General features: G+C 47.8%; 1 protein-coding gene across 1 annotated transcript in view; it reads right to left on the bottom strand.

Moving 5' to 3' along the window:
- Nucleotides 1–15,739, bottom strand: part of SBSPON (somatomedin B and thrombospondin type 1 domain containing) — a 35,348-nt gene that overhangs the window by 2,960 nt on the left and 16,649 nt on the right. The window contains exons 2-4 of the mRNA XM_004697518.2: nt 13,410–13,604; nt 7,973–8,063; nt 1,707–1,883 (exon numbers count right to left, since the gene is read on the bottom strand). Coding sequence (XP_004697575.1) covers nt 1,707–1,883; nt 7,973–8,063; nt 13,410–13,604 — 463 coding nt within the window. The remainder of the gene's footprint in view (nt 1–1,706; nt 1,884–7,972; nt 8,064–13,409; nt 13,605–15,739) is intronic.

Genomic DNA, 15,739 nt, shown 5'->3' with positions numbered 1-15,739 from the left:
TATCCCTTCAAAGTGCACACAAACTACATACACATTGGTCTATCACTTGATACTTCAAAAAAGTTCCCAAACAGTACGTTCTGCCCCTTGGAGAAAGAGGAACTGGAGCAGAAAACCTGAGAGAAAGCAGCATGAAGTGATTGCAAAGGACGAGGGGAAATAAGATGTGTATGAATTGCTGAACGGGAGGCTGGTGATCGGCCCTGTAAACTTTCACCCAGTCCACAAGAAAAAGTTAAAGGAGAGGGGCTGACTATTCACATATGGTTACATTAGAGGGGTTTGACCCAGGTGAGCTCTTGTAATCCTTTCCAACTCTTTGATTACATAGTCATGGGGGGCAGAGGGAGGGGACCTAATTTAAGAAGTAGAAAAGCCAAATGATTAAAAATGTTATTGTTAAGATCACTGGTACCTAAGCCAGAAGTTAAGGTTCTTTAATGGGTGCAAATTAAATTATAAATTCATTTAAAATCAAGATATGGATGAGGTATTCAGAAAAACATTAAATTTAAATATTAAGTTTCTCTTTGATAGGAATTCCTTACCCATTTTACTGTTTAAACAGTGTATTTGAGGCCTTTCAGCACAAGAGACTAATAAACATAGATTCAAGATATTAAATATTAAAACATACTGGGGGCGGGGAGAATGATTAACGGGAAAGGTTCCTATTTGGCTTTTTAATCTGCATTTTACCAGTTCCACTTGACATATTTAAAACATTAGTCCATGTATGACCTAAATTGGTCTCTGCCCAATAGCTTCCCAGCATGGCATTTATTCTCTTCGTGATCAGCAGTGCTCTTTGATTTCAGAAACAGGACTGGAATCACCTTGCAGAGAAGCACACTGTTTCCTGGGGCAATTCTTTTGGGGCACCTACGGATTTCCAAGTTGATGACCTCATAGGTGTATGACCTTTTGATTGAGCCGGTTGGGGGGGGGGGCGTGTTTCCATGTTGCCGTGTAAATCACCTGGGTAGGTATGCACTAACTACAGCCCATGGACCAAAAAAATAGTCACTATCTGCTTGTGTACAGACTGAGAGCTAGAAATGGTTTGTTTATTGTTAAATGGTTGGTGAAAATTTTTTCAGGAGAATATTTCATGTACATGAAAATGATATGAAGTTCAAAAAAATAATTATTGGAACAAAGCCAGTTTCTTTCTTTTCATACAAGCAGTACCTGTGAATGCTAAGCTGCTAGGCTAGCAGCTGTGGGTAGTTGTGATGGACCATTGGCAAAGCATCAGGCCCTTTCCAGAAAAGGTTCTCTGATCCTGGACTAAAGAGATTGTTAAAAATCTAACCCTGAAGACAAGGGTTCAGACTCAGTTGACCTGAACGGGGGCCCAAGAATCTACAGATTTTAAACCACTGCCCTCTGCCATTTGGATTCCAGTCGCCTGCAGAACTGGAATTGGGGAAAATTCTATTTCAGGTGGCCATTGGGAAAATCAAGTTTGAGGTGGTTGTTTGGGAACCAGGTGTAACCTGAAACATCCGAAGGGGCCCATTCATCTCTGCGTGTGGAGTATCTGAGCCCTGTGGTGTGCACAGGGGCCATGGAGTCTAGGGTTACTTGACAGAAAGCTGACTCCCCCAAACCATGCCTGGACCCCTTACATACTGGGCCTGGAGAAGACAGATCATGAAGAATAGGTCCTAAGAAAAGCCCTTCAACCAATTTCCCTCACTTACCCATCAGAGTCCAGTCCATCTCCAGAGCAACGAAGGCTCGCAGCGTTCATAGCTGGAGGCTGACAATCTACACACACTGTATATCCCTCTCGGAGGTACTGCATCCATCGCGTGAGAGGCCGGTTCTCCATCGCACAGTGATGAGTCAGCGACTCGGTCTTGAACTCCATACAGTATCTAGAGGAGAAAAAGAAGTAATTTTAACTTGCTGTCATTTGAGGACCAATCCTTTAGGTCTGTTATGCACCTGCCACTTTGTTGCATGTTGTTGGTGTTAGGCGCCATTGACTCAATAGCGGCTCTGTGTACAACACAGTGAAACACTGCCCCGCCTGCACCATCCTCACAATTGTTCTTATGTCTGAGCCCACGGTGGCAGCCACTGTGTCCATCCATCCTGTCATACACCGTGGTGGTTTGTGTGGGGGAGCTATGCCAACACCAGCAGGGTCATCTATTGTAGACCTGGGGTCCAGTTCTGACAGTGGACTGATGTAAACCGTATGGATCAGAACTGAACATTTTCTGACTTGCCTGACTTGGACATGCCATCAGGACGGATCAGTCGCTGGAAGAGGACATTATGCTTGGTGAAGGAGGCCAGTGAGGGTCCGTGAGACGGACTGACCCAGCAGTTACAATGATGGACTCGAACATGCTGGCGGATGTGAGGGTGATGTAGGACTGAACAACATTTCTTTCGGTTGTACATACAGTCACCGTTGACATTTACTTGATGACAGCTCTCTAGCGACTGATTTAGAGCAAAGGCTGTCCGTCCGAAGACTGACTGACTGGAGGAGGTAATTGAGTTAGTTAATTGTGCCAGCCTGGCCGATAATCACATGTGGGGCTGGTTGAAAGGCGGAGGGATAAATGGGTGGTGAAGCCTCGCCTTTCTAGTTCTCGGGTCTCTTGTTTTGTGATGGTTGCACCGGGTGTAGCTGCCTTAGCAGTTCCCTGCTTCAGCTTGCAAGATTGACTTCCTACAAGACATCCCCAAGGAGAAGCCGCATGGACCTATCCCGATGCAGCCCTGGGTGCTGGAGCAGCCGTGTGGAGACCCCTGCTAGTGCTGAGATGCTTATTCGTTCACTGACTCAGCTTTCCTCCTGCAGTTGGCATCATTGCCTCTGTTTTGTGAGGTGGAGGACTTTGTGGACTGGTGTTGGGTATGGGTTAATGTTGGACTTGTGGGCTTGGGTAGCATTGGGTTGGGATGTATTCGTGATGCACCTTTTCTTTACATAAAACTCTCTCTTATACATGAGTTGCTGTGGATTTGTTTCTCCTAAGTACCTAGACTAACACAGTAATGAATGCCTCTTCACAGCATACCTTGTAAAGTCTCTGGTCTTGGATTAGGAGTGACCACAACCCTGATTCTTTTCTCTCTGCTTCAGTCCATGCTTGGATCACCCAGTCCACATGATGCATGGCAGAAACCTGCCTATCCTCTACCCTGTAATCACACCACTAGATGGGGTGTGAAAACATGTTTTAGGGAACCGATCGCCCTTGCTTGTATTTTAAAGACTTGGGTAACGTGAACAAGAAATAGACACAAGGCTGGTCCTTGGCACTCAGGCCACTGTCCTCTTCCCCGGGGCCTTCCCCACACCCCCCCCCACCCCACCCCGCTAAGCTGCGTGATGCGGGAATGATCACCAAAGTCACATGAGCATCACAGATACAAGCAGAAACGGGCAGCTGAGACACAGTGTCTGCGGCAGAAATTGTTGTTTTTATTGTTAAGTGCTATGAAGTCGGTTCCCCCTCATAGTGACCCTATGTACTGTGGGATATAAAAAGACTTTTCCCCAGCTTTGTCTACCCCAAAGATATGCCAAACATTACAGGCTGTTTCCCAGCACGTGGTGGGAGGTCAGATGCTTAGAGATATTCTCCCTGAAGGCATTCAGACTGCTGTCTGGTCCACTGTAGGTATGAACCCTACTGAAAAGGTTAGGAATTGTTTCCATGGAGAGCCAGAGAATAGGTCACACTTGCTCAGGGACATCCAAAGTTAGGCTGCCTTCCTGAATCTAGGATCTGCCCATCTTGTCACATGTATACCCCCAATCCCTCCCCTTCCTATTTTGTGTATACCCTTAGATCTCCCCCTCTTATTACTGCATTACCTATAGTACAACCCCTTCCTGTGATGTATGTCTTTACCTGTAATTAGGGGGCCTGCATGCCCCAAAAGATATCTAAGCCTTGGTTAATAATAAATTTCTCTCTCTCTCCTGCAGTTCCCACTTTCCACATCCTCACGTGGACCACCAAGCAGGGCTGAGGTGAGCATGCTACTATGAAATGTGTCTGACTTCTTCATTTTACTCTATCCTATCTCTCTTATTCTCTATGACCTTACTGTAATCTTTACATATTACCGCTGTACAATTGTGCCTGCCGGGCCTGTGATAATTGGTTAGAGGCTGGCTCCCCTGACAATATACAATAGAAGGAAAGACTGGCCGGTCCTGCGCTGTCCTCACACTTGTTCTTCTGTTTAAGCTCATTGTCGCAGTCGCTGTGTCAACCCATCTTGTCGAAGGTCTTCCTCTTTTGCCCTGTTCCTCTACTTCACTAAGCGTGATGCCCTTCTCCAGGGACGGGTCTCTGCTGACAACATGTCCAAAGGGCGTGAGAGGAAGTCTCACCATCGTTGCCTCTGGGGAGCATTCTGATTGTACTTCTTCCAAGACAGATTTGGTTGTTCTTTTGGCAGTTCATGGTACTTTCAATATTCTTCACCAGCACCATAATTCAAATGCATCATTCGTCTTTCATCTTCTTTATGCCAATTCCTCCACATGCATATGAGGCAACAGAAAATACTATGGCTTGGGTCAGGTGCCCGTTAATCCTGAAAGTAGTGTCACCTTATACAGAGCTATGAGAAACCCTTAAGACTCTGGATGTGGCTCAACTCTGAAGGCCTTGAACAAGCAGCCAGACATGGGTGACATTTTTAGAGTCATCCACTGTAAAGTCACAAGTGTTACAATTCTTCAGGAAAGCAGACTTGCAAAAAGCCTCGTGTTGGAGGAGAGACGTTATTGGGGGTCTAACAATGCGGCAGTGGGTTCGTTTCTTATCTAAAAGGACGAGGAGCTGTAGGAGGTTAACTGGAATGTGTTTGGAGGGTCTGCTTCAAAGAATATCTTTCACAGTGACACCAGTACCAGTTGCCGTGGGGTTGGTTCTAATTGATGGTGGTCCATTTGAGTCAGAATTGACCTGTTGTCCTTCGTGTTTAAAACAGCTGATTTTTTCAGATCATCAGGCCTTCATTCGGTACCTCTGGGTGTCTTCAAATCTCTAGCCTTTCGACCAGAAGCTGAGTATCTTAAACACTACTGTGTTAGTCCAGGTTGAATAGAGAAATAAATCCAGGAATGTTCATGATCTGTATAAGAGAGAACTTTATATCAAAGAGTAATTATTGTATATTAAGAAAAGATCTTAGCCCAGTCCAGATCAAGTCCATAAGTCTGATATTAGCCCATATGTCCGATATCAATCTATAAATTCCTCTTCAGACTCACATAACACATGCAATGATGCCGAATACAGGAAGATCACCGGCCAGTGGGTGGAAAGTCTTGTGGATCCGGTGGCAGTAGAAGCATCTCAGCGCTGGGGTGGGTCATCTCCACATGGCTCCTCCAGCTCCAGGGCTCTGGCTCCATCAGCATAGCTACATCTGGCTTGTCATCCGGAATGTGAAGCAGAGTGTGTGTGTGTGTCCCGCCTCCAGGGAGGAAGACAGGAGTTCTCAGCATCCTCAGGAGAAAGCCATGCCCACACAGAGGCATGATTTTGACCTGATTGACAGGCTAGACTCCACCCCTTCACTCAAATTGGCAGGAGATTATGTAACTGTCACAACCACCTAGGGTGGTTACATCACTGCGCCAGACACCCCAAACCCGTTATATAACAACTCCAGAAAACCAAAACCAAATGCACTGCCACCAAGATAGTCAGACTCACAGTGAGCCTATAAGGTTTCCAAGGCTGCAAAACATTACGGAAGCAGAGAGCCTCATATTTCCCCTTCAGAGTGCCTGATGGATTTGAACCCCTGACCTTGCAGTTGGTGGCCCAACACTTAGCCAGCAGCACCACGAGGTAGGTCATATTTATTAGGTGAAAAAACACACACACACACACTGTGGTCACTGAGTTGATTCTGACTCATAGCAACCCTACAGCACAGCGTGGAACTTTCCCCAGAGTTTCCAAGGCGATAGTTTTTATGGAAGCAGGCAGCTACGTCTTTCTCCTATGGAGCAGTTGATAGATTTGAACCATCAACCTATTGGTTAGCAGCCAACCCACACCATGGCTTCCTGTTTAGTAGATACTTTTAGGTATTGAAGGAACAACGTTGGGGCATTTTATTCCCATAAACAGTTACAGTCTCAGTAACTCAATTCTACCCTGTCCTATAGTGTCGCTATGAGTCAGGATTGGTTGCGTGGCAGTGAGTGAGTTAGGTATTGGAAGGAGCCCTGGTGGTGCTGCTGGTTAAATGTTAACCACAAGATTGGCAGTTCAGGCCCACCAGCTACTCCTCAGGAAAAAGATGAGGCTGGCTGTCTTGGAGGCCCTATACAGTATATGGTATGTGGTATATACTAATGTAGTATACAATAATTAATATATTCCACCCAGGAGTCCTGGTGGCAGAGTGGTTACATGTTGAGCTATGATCTGCAAGGTCCACAGTTTGAAACCAAGGAGGTTCTCTGTGGGAGAGAGGTGGGACTTTTTATTTCCATAAACAGTTACAGCCTCAAATCCACAGGGACATTTCTGCCCTATCCTATAGGGTCGCTCTGAATCAGCATCAACTCGATGACTGATATTCCACCCACCGTCCTCCAGTCAATGTGGACTCATAGTGACCCCCATAGGGCAGGATCGAGCTGCCCCTGTGAGTTTCTGAGACTGACTGTTTGTGGGCAGTAGAAAGCCTCATCTTTCTCCTTCCGAGTAGCTGGTGGTTTTGAACTGCTAAGATCACAACACAATGTGTAACCACTGTGCCCCCAGGCCTCCTCTATGTAGTGCATAATGCATAGTGTGCAATGGACAGTATATAAGGAGCCCTGGTGGTGTACTGGTTCTACACTGGGCAGAATGGTTGGCAGTTTGAAACCAGCAGCAGCTCCTCGGGAGAAAGATTGGGCTTCCTATTCCCATCAACGGTGACCGTCTCGGAAACCCACAGGGGTCGCTATGAGTCAGCACGGACTCGGTGGCAGTGAGATAGAGGGCACCGTGGACATTGTGCTGGGACCCCCGGGATAGCAGTGGGCTTTCAGGCCTTGGGGTGGGAAATGTGACGCAGCCTGAGCCAGCTTCAGAAATGTCTTCAGTGACAGTTCCTCATTAAAATCTGACCACAGCACCATGTGCTTGATAGCAGTGTCCTTAGTTGTGGGTTTTTAAGGTAGAAAATGGAGGCGGGACAGGTTATCCAAACATGATGGTCAGTGAGGGGCAGCGTGGGGAGCTGGTCCTGCTTGTCAGAGTGCACTTCAGATGAGCATGAGGGTTTCCTATCAGCCGGTGCCACTGTGTCTTTCTTCACGGGAAATCCTCAGAGTCGACGGGTGCACCACTTTTAAAATACCAGCGGCGATGCTGGGCAGTCCCATGAAAACTGCCAGGGCAGCATCCCAACTGTGATGGCTAAGGAGTTTGTCTCTCTTTGTTGGAAATCAGACCTCGGAGGCCAGGGGTTCTCCACCTTCCTCATGCTGCGACCCTTGCAGACAGCTCCTCATGTGGTGGGGATCCCCAACCAGAACATTATTCTCGTTGCTGCTTCATCACTTAATGTTGCTACTGTTATGAACCATAGTGTAAATATATGAAATGCAGGATGTATTTTCATTGTTACAAATGGAATATAATTAAAGCATACTGATTAGTAATCACAAAACAATACATAATGATATATTGTGAAATATTTATGTGTTTCCCAATGGTCTTAGGCAACCCCTGTGAAAGGGTCATTTGACCCCCCCAAAGGGGTCGAGACCCACAGGTTGAGAACCTGTTGTAAACAGATAAGTCTACCTGTCTTCCACAAAATAGGGAGGGGGTAAATCCTTTCCCAAGTCTGTGAGGAGGAGTCCTGTCTTACCTAAAAAGTCAATGAGAAAAGTCAACTGTCAAACCAAATGGACTCTTTTGTAATGACCTGGCCAAATGCATAAGTCAAAACCCCCCAAAGACCAAGTTACCCAGGATCCTCTGTGCCTGTAGACCACTGCGGAGAAGAGGTATGTCTTGTTCGCTCCTTGTGGAATGCAGAGGCAGTTATGAAGGCAGGGGCTGAAAAGGGCAGAGTGACATTTAGAACACATGGCGACTCAAGTCCTCAACACACTATTTTCCAAACTTGGCTACGTGCCTATATTTCCAAGTCCAGAGGTCTGTGGCCGAGCATTCAAGAGGGGAAAGGGCTAAGGGACAGGGTCCAGAAAAACCCCATGCGTGCGCATGCCGCCGGTACAGAAGAGAACGGCAGGCCTTTGCCAAGCACGTTTGTCTGCAGTAATGAAAGCTGCGTGGAAAAGAAGGCAGGGAGACAAAAGAAACAGCAAAAGGAAATACTGAGAGCCGGAAAAACCGAACATCAAACTCCCAGCCCTCGAGTCATGACAACGCAGAGCCCCCTACCCAGAGGACAGGGTAGAGCTTCTCCTGTGGGTTCCCGAGACGAACTCTTTATGGGAGTCGAAAGCCCGCCTTTCTCTCAGAGAAGAGGAAAGGAGCTAGGAAGTCTTCCTCCTAAGTCTGCTCCCTCTCGTTTCATCTCGCTTACCTGTCTTCCTATTTTCATCCCTGGGGAGGCATCTGTTACTATGGTACCTGGAGGTAGGCCCTGAATTCCCTCTGCTGTCAACTCCAGGAAGGCAGAGTGTTGCCCTGTCCATCACTGCACCTCTCACGCCTACACGCCAGCATCTTGTGCAGTGGACGAATGGGTCAATACGGGAATGCCACCAAGGTGCCCCGGTCCTATTCCCCTGTGGTCTTCTGTTCCTATACTGCGATGGGGATGGCTACACGGTCTTTCTCATCCTTGGTTTCCGAAACAGAACGATCTCAGGAAGGGCCCTTTGCAAGCTGCTGTTGTCTGGTGAGACACCGACGTCATTAACAGTGTACGGCAAGCAGTGTAAGGATACTAGGTGCAAAGTAGACGCTTCATGCCCACACTTTCTTTTTATCTGACTCCTTACTTTCCTGGTGAAATCCTGGTGGGGTGGGTTAGTGCTGGACTGCTAACTTCAAGGCCGATGGTCAAACCCACCAGTCACTCCTCAGGTGAGAGATGCGGCTGTCTGCTCCCAAAGAGTTAGAGCCCTATATAGCAAGGCTTCTTATGCTTTGTCCAGCCTGATCTCCTTTTACCCGAGAAATGTACAGCACAGGCAAGCACTGCCAGAATCCCCTCAGGTTCATTGTGCATTTGATTTTGAATTAATTTGGGGACCTTGTGTGTTCAGAAACTTTTTGCTGTTGCCCATTTTTTCTTCACAACCTACAGTTTAAGAAGTTTTGCTACCTAGGGTTATTATGACTAAAATGGACTGTGGAATTGGCGAGGAGTTTGGTTTTTGAGAATTCTGTTTACCCACGCCATGCCCAGTGTCAAAGAGTCCATTCTGACTCAGTGACCATACAGGGCAGACTAGGGTTCCCCACACCAAGTCTTTACAGGAGCAGAGGGTCAGAACGAGGGCACAACAAGAAGGATGTAATCGGTGCCGCCGCATCGCACAGGTAGAAATTTGAATTGGTGAGTGTTCTGCTTTGTAAACTGTCAGTAAGAACAACAATAAAAAAAGTCTTTTAAAAAAGTTATGACATTTTATGCAACGTATTGCCCAGAGAATGTTTAGATTCTCTTTCATACCTAATCACAACCTTTGGTGTGAAGTCACGTTTAGGGAAGGAGGGAACCACCTCATCTGAGTCACCTCAGGCCAGGTAAGAGGGGTGGGGGATGGAGGTGGGAGAGGCTGCTCAGGGAGGGGCGCCTCTGCTGACAGTAGGCACAGAGATTCCTGCCTGAAGTACTGCTATACTGGTGTGTGTATAGCCTGCTGAGTTAGCAAAGGACTTTCATATGAAAAGTCACTGATCTCCCCAAGCACTGCATAAACCAAAGCAAACTCCCTGCCATCCAGGGGCCCTAGGACAGGGCAGACATACCCCCTGTGGGTTTCTGAGGCTGTAATGCTTTATGGGGGTAGAAAGCCTCATCTTTCTCCCACAGAGCAGCTGGTGGTTTTGAACTGCTGACCTTGCTCTTAGCAGCCAGTGAGTAACTACTATGCCACCAGGGCTCCCTAAAGGGGTGTTATTCTAACCTTCCAAAAACTAAAACAAAAAGCTACCATTAAATTGATTCCAACTCACAGTGAGGGTCAGGACAGGGCAGAACTTCTGGAACTGGAAGTTTCTGTGAAAGGAGAAAGCCTCGTCTTTCTCCCACAGAGCAGCTGGTGGTTTCAAACTGTTCCCCTTGCAGTTAGTTAACAGACTTATGTGTAACCCACCACGCGCCATCCCCAAAATTCCTTATCCCAATGGTACTCATCTCAAAACACAGCCACAGAGAGCTTCAATACAGAAGAGATCAATAGGAAGTGTTTAATTAAACAAGAATTCCAACACAGAAGGCAGCTTTGGTTTTTCAGCCCTACTGTCCCTGGGTGATGCAAATGATGAACAAGCTTGCCTACTAACCAGAAGGTTGGAGGTTCAAGTTCACCCAGAGACACGTAGGAGGACAAGCCTGGTCATCTGCTTTGGGACTGCAGTCATTGAACACCCTATGGTTCTACTCAGACCTGCATGGCGGTTGGATCCGTGCTCAGTTTCAAGCCTCTGAGGTTGTGGCACATAATAAAACACGCCAGCAACCTGGCCTTGTCTCCTCCACCCCACTCTGGCCCTGAAGGGTGCTTGCTTTGGTAGCATACCCTATGGAGAGGGTATCCTACCCTTTCAAGGGTCTTTAGTAAATCAGACCGGGCGTCGGATTGCCTGAGGTCATCAGACCAACACTTCTTTTTTATATTCCCCGCAAGGCCATGGTTTTTCATTTCTAAGTTATGGTCAATAACTTAGAGATTGCCTGCCTCCGTTCCACGTCTACTTTTGTGTGGAAACACATAGGGGCAGATTGTCCACTAAGCACGGGCTCATTCATGTTTACTCACTGTAGTGAACAGTTTCACAATCATTTTGGATTAGATTTCACAACTGTTCATTACAGATTAGTAAATAAACGCGTGTAAAGCAGCACTTACTTTGCTTCTTGGTTAATCAGACCCTAAAAGCCCACCGCCTGTGCCCAGGATAGAGAGGCTCAGTAAGTGTTCATTTCCATTCCTTCCCCCTTTTAGTCAAACGTAGTGTGGGCTTCCCTGACAGGCTGTGTGCTGGCTCCTGGAGTCCTCTCAGGCCACCATTGTTCAGTTTCACAAGAACTTCGGCACGATACCTCATGTACTTACTTTGAAGGTCAAAGTAAACTTTGGTTTTCCTTTGAGAATTTCCTAACACCTTCTGACACGTTAAGAACCAAACCAACCCCACTGCCATTGGGTTGATTCCAGTGTATAGCAGCCTCTACAGGGTTTCCAAAACTTAATCTTGACAAAAGCTGACGGCCTCATCTCTTTCCCTGGAACGACAGGTGGGTTAGAACCGCTGACCTTTTGGTTAGCAGACCAGTGTCTAACTCACAGCACCACTAGGGCTCCTTGCTGACACAAGGGGTATCACAAACTCAGGTGTGGAATCCCCGATTCTTGGTCTGTAGATAGATGATGATGAGACTAAAGTGAATAAAGTGAAAACTGAACAAGAAACACACATTTGGAAGCAAAAAGCATGAATGCACATTGAGATACTTTGTGGCAGACAATGCATATGAACAGCTGTCAGTGAGATGCAGTAAATTCAATATGGTTTTTAAAAATTGTCCTCATGATATGAAATATCATTGTGATACAGATTAAACACGGATGAAACAAAAACAACAACAAAAAAGTATCTACTTGAGTGTGAAAAAGCTTCACTGGTCTTGTTTCATTCATTGAGATTTTTAAGGCTGTGCATTTTAGCTGGTGGGTGAGCTGGTAAGCCTCTAACCACTGCACCACCCCACCTCCTTTCTGGCCTCACAGTGCCTTTCTATTTGCATCCATTCCCCAGAATCTGTGGAGCCCTAGTGGCGTGTTGGTTAGGAGTTGGGGTACGAGTCACAGGTCCACCCTTAGAAACCACCAGCTGCTCCACGGGAAACAGACAGGGCTTTCTACAGCCGTGAAACCCCCCAGGGCAGCTCTACCCTGTTCCTTAGAGGGTCACTATGAGTTGGAATCAACTCGATGGCAGTGGGGCTTTTTGCTTTTACATTGCAATTTTAGCGCTAGTGAGACTGGTTAGCAGCAAAGTGATGTCAAGGGGGGGAGCCTCATTGGTTGTTTGTTTTTAAGAACTGAAAGACCCAGGCTGAAGTTCCAGTGCCCTTCAGTGAACCCCAATGACCTGTCTACTACATGGTGGCAGCCAAAGTCATGACCCTCCAATGGTGTCTGCGATTGTCCTACTCCACCTATTCCTCCTAGCCAAGGGAGTCTGGTCAGAGATGAAATAAAGCTTGCTACTCAACTGACCATAATACAGGAAGATTCGTGATGGATTATGTAGGCAGGATCAAGCCTCATCATTCTCTCTTGGAGTGGGTGGTGGCTTTGAACTGCTGACCTCAGGTTAAAAGTCTAGCACTTTACCCAACAGTAACACCAACACCAACACCAACAGCAAACTCGGTGCCATCGAGTCCAGGCTGCCTCCTAGCACCCCTGTAAGACAGGGTAGAACCGCCCCTGTGAGTTTCCCGGGCGTAACCTTTATGGGAATAGAAAGCTCCATCCTTCTCCCTCTGGGCAGCTGGTGGCTTCGAACTGCTGACCTTGGGGGTAACAGCTCCACACATAGCCACTGCCACTAGAGTTCCTAACAGGAACTACAGTAGAAGATAAACTCAAGTACTCCTTGGTGTTAGGTACCCTGGAGTCAATGTCAACTCATGGTGACCCCTTGGGGCCACAGGGTTCTCTAGGCTACAATCTCTGTCAGAGCAGGCAGCGGCCAGGTGTTCCCTGGAGGAGCCCCTGGGGTGAGGGTGGGGTGGGGTGGCACTACCTGCCTTTAGGTTCGCAGCTGAGCACTTAGGGGCAGCAGGGCTCCTTAGAGCGAGCCTGACTGGACCCTTAACCACCCTGTGTGCCACATCAGCGCCCGTCTATGTCCCACACTGACAGACTGATGGACTGAGTTTCCTAAGCACCACGATAACACTCACTCTCATTATCTCATCCGTGCACACTCGAGCCATCCATCGGGGGAGGAAAAGGGTGGCCGGGAACGGGGAGGCACACAGTCCAGCCAGCGTTTCCTGAGCTTCCTGTCTCCTTTGGGCAGACATTGCCCACCCCACTCCCTGCAGCGCCTGGAACGTTCCCTCCACCACCACCACCACCACCACCACCACCACCACCACCACCCACCACCCCCACCGTGGCCTCCTAGGGGGGAAAGGGCGGAAAGGCACCCGAGAGAACAGCGAGGGGAGGGAGGCAGCTGCAGTACCAAAGGCGTGCCCGCAGTCGTGGCCCTGGGCCGTGGAGTACTCCAGGCAGCCGGCTCGCTCCTCCAGCGGTGGGCACGGCGCCCCGCCGTTCTGAGGCTCCTGCTGCACCGGGCGCCTCCGCACGCGGGCCGCGGGTCTGCACTGGGCCGCACAACCGCTCCAGGGGCTCCACTCCCCGACGAGGCACGGGCGAGCTGCAAAACAGCACCGGAGACCTGAGCACAGCAGCCCGGGCAGGTGTGGCCACCCCCATAAACATTCCGCTGAACAAAGCCTCAACCCGCCCTGCTGCCACCCTGAAGGCTAACTGATGGCTGGCCAGGCACCTCTCCCCCAGGCAGGGAGGGGATCTGAAAGTGGTTAGGGGCCAAGGTCCCACTGAGGTCATGAGATCCAGGCTTGGCTGTTAAGGGCACTACCGCACATATTTCCAGGAGTTTGACCTCATTCGGCCTTGCCCGTGCCTTTGTTTATTTGTATTATAACAGAACACACATTCACTGTGGAAAACGTAAAGGAAAACAGGAAGCCTGAAAAGCACCAATAATTGCATTACCTACCCAGATCATTGAAAAAACCGACCAAACAAAAGAGACCATTTCAGTGTGATTTCAATAAAAGTTTCCGGAGCAAGTTGGTTTTCCACTCAACACTTCGGACATGTTTTGTTTCCTGACACTGATTGTACCAGGCGTATCGCCGCTCCCACGTTTCCTTCATTCCTATCCCATCCTGGCTTCTGGGCTTTGTCCCTGGGCTAACACTACTCTCTTGGGGGTCCTAAGAAGCGCTGTAAGGAGCACTGGTGGTATAGTGGGCTTTTGAGCTGCTAATTCCAAGGTCAGTGGTTCAAACTCATCAGTCACTCTTCAGGGGGCAAATATGGCTGTCGACGCTGGTAAAGATGAAAAAGTCTTGGAAATCCAAAGGGGCAGTTCCATTCTGTCCTATAAGGTCACTGTGGGTTAAAATGGACTGATGATAGTGAGTCTAGTAGCATTGGTCACCTTCCCAGGTCAAATCTTATTACCAAATGTGCTTCCTAATGAGAGTTGACTTAGGGCAACACCAAGAAGCCTCCAAATCTGAGCTTCTTCTGGATGCTCAATTATCTTCTTTCCTGGCTCCTAACCATTGGCAAACCAAACCCATTGGCATGGAGTCTATAGGCCAGAGTAGAAGTGTAAATCTTTACAGAAGCAGAAAGCCTCATCTTTCTCCCTCGGAGCGCTTGGTGGCCTTGAACAGCTGGCTTTGTGGCTTGCAGCCTGATGCTGTCTCTACCAGTATTCCATGGCTCACAGACACGTAGAACCTGAGAGGTGGGGTATAGAGATGAGCCGCCAGGGCACAGAGAAGTAAAGAGACTCAGAGTCATGCATGATGTGGCAGAGGCAGGGTGAGAATGTGACCTTAGCATCTAGCCCCTTCTATGGCTTTCTGCTCCTTTGCACATTAGCTAGGCTTCGGAGCCCAGCTGGCCTCTCAGGAGCCAGGTGGGGCATGGCTGCCTCTAAAGGCCATCACAGTGTCGTTGTCAAGCCTGGCTCAGTAATTGTGAAGTTCACTGACTAAACCTAAAGACGGAATTTAAAAACTCAATTTCCTGGCAAGGGCCGTAAAATCAATGTGGTTTCGCGTTTAATTTTCCAGCTTCAAACCCTAATGAGGCTTTAAACCCTAATGAGACTGAGATGCAATTTTTAATGGAATCGTTTCAGGCCTTGAGAATGGAGATAAAATAAGATAGAAGGAGAAGAAGAAGATGGCAGAAAACGAGTCTGTGAAGTAGATGCCCCAAATCGTTCAGGTTTTCTTTTCACAAACTGTGACTCACTTTCCCCATCACCCTCATCCTTGCCAGTTTATAGTGTTTCGGCAAGAAAGCGCCCTGACTTCCCCGAGGCCTCCATTTGGACTCTCTACAGCTTGTACTTGAAAACTCATTTTGCCTCTTAGCACACTCCAGTTTAGGGTTCATGGCTTTGGGACCACGCGGTATTTGGCAGCTAATAACTACCCCTGACGTGGAAGGGTTGCAAACAATTTAAACATCTGTCAGTAATTCAAAAAAAAAGTAATAACTGTTTTAAAGCATGCTTTCATCCATCATCTAAAAACCCACAGGTATCACATGTCAATTACCTACAGAACTAAGAACAGGCCACGTCAGAGTTCATTGCCAATATCCGCCACGTATCTGTAGCCTCTGGAAAATCGGCCACAGGTCACTTATTGTTCTTGTCATCTCCTGTTGACCCCTCCCCCTTTTATTTTAATGGCTCCATGATTTAGCTGCTCTATAGAACTACAAGCATTTAAAGAGTGC

Source organism: Echinops telfairi, unplaced genomic scaffold (genome assembly GCF_000313985.2).
Source record: "Echinops telfairi isolate 266 unplaced genomic scaffold, ASM31398v2 ScPeMD7_1;HRSCAF=3_0, whole genome shotgun sequence".
In the NCBI taxonomy this organism is placed as follows: Eukaryota; Metazoa; Chordata; class Mammalia; order Afrosoricida; family Tenrecidae; genus Echinops; species Echinops telfairi.
This window is presented reverse-complemented; position numbering and strand designations above follow the sequence as displayed.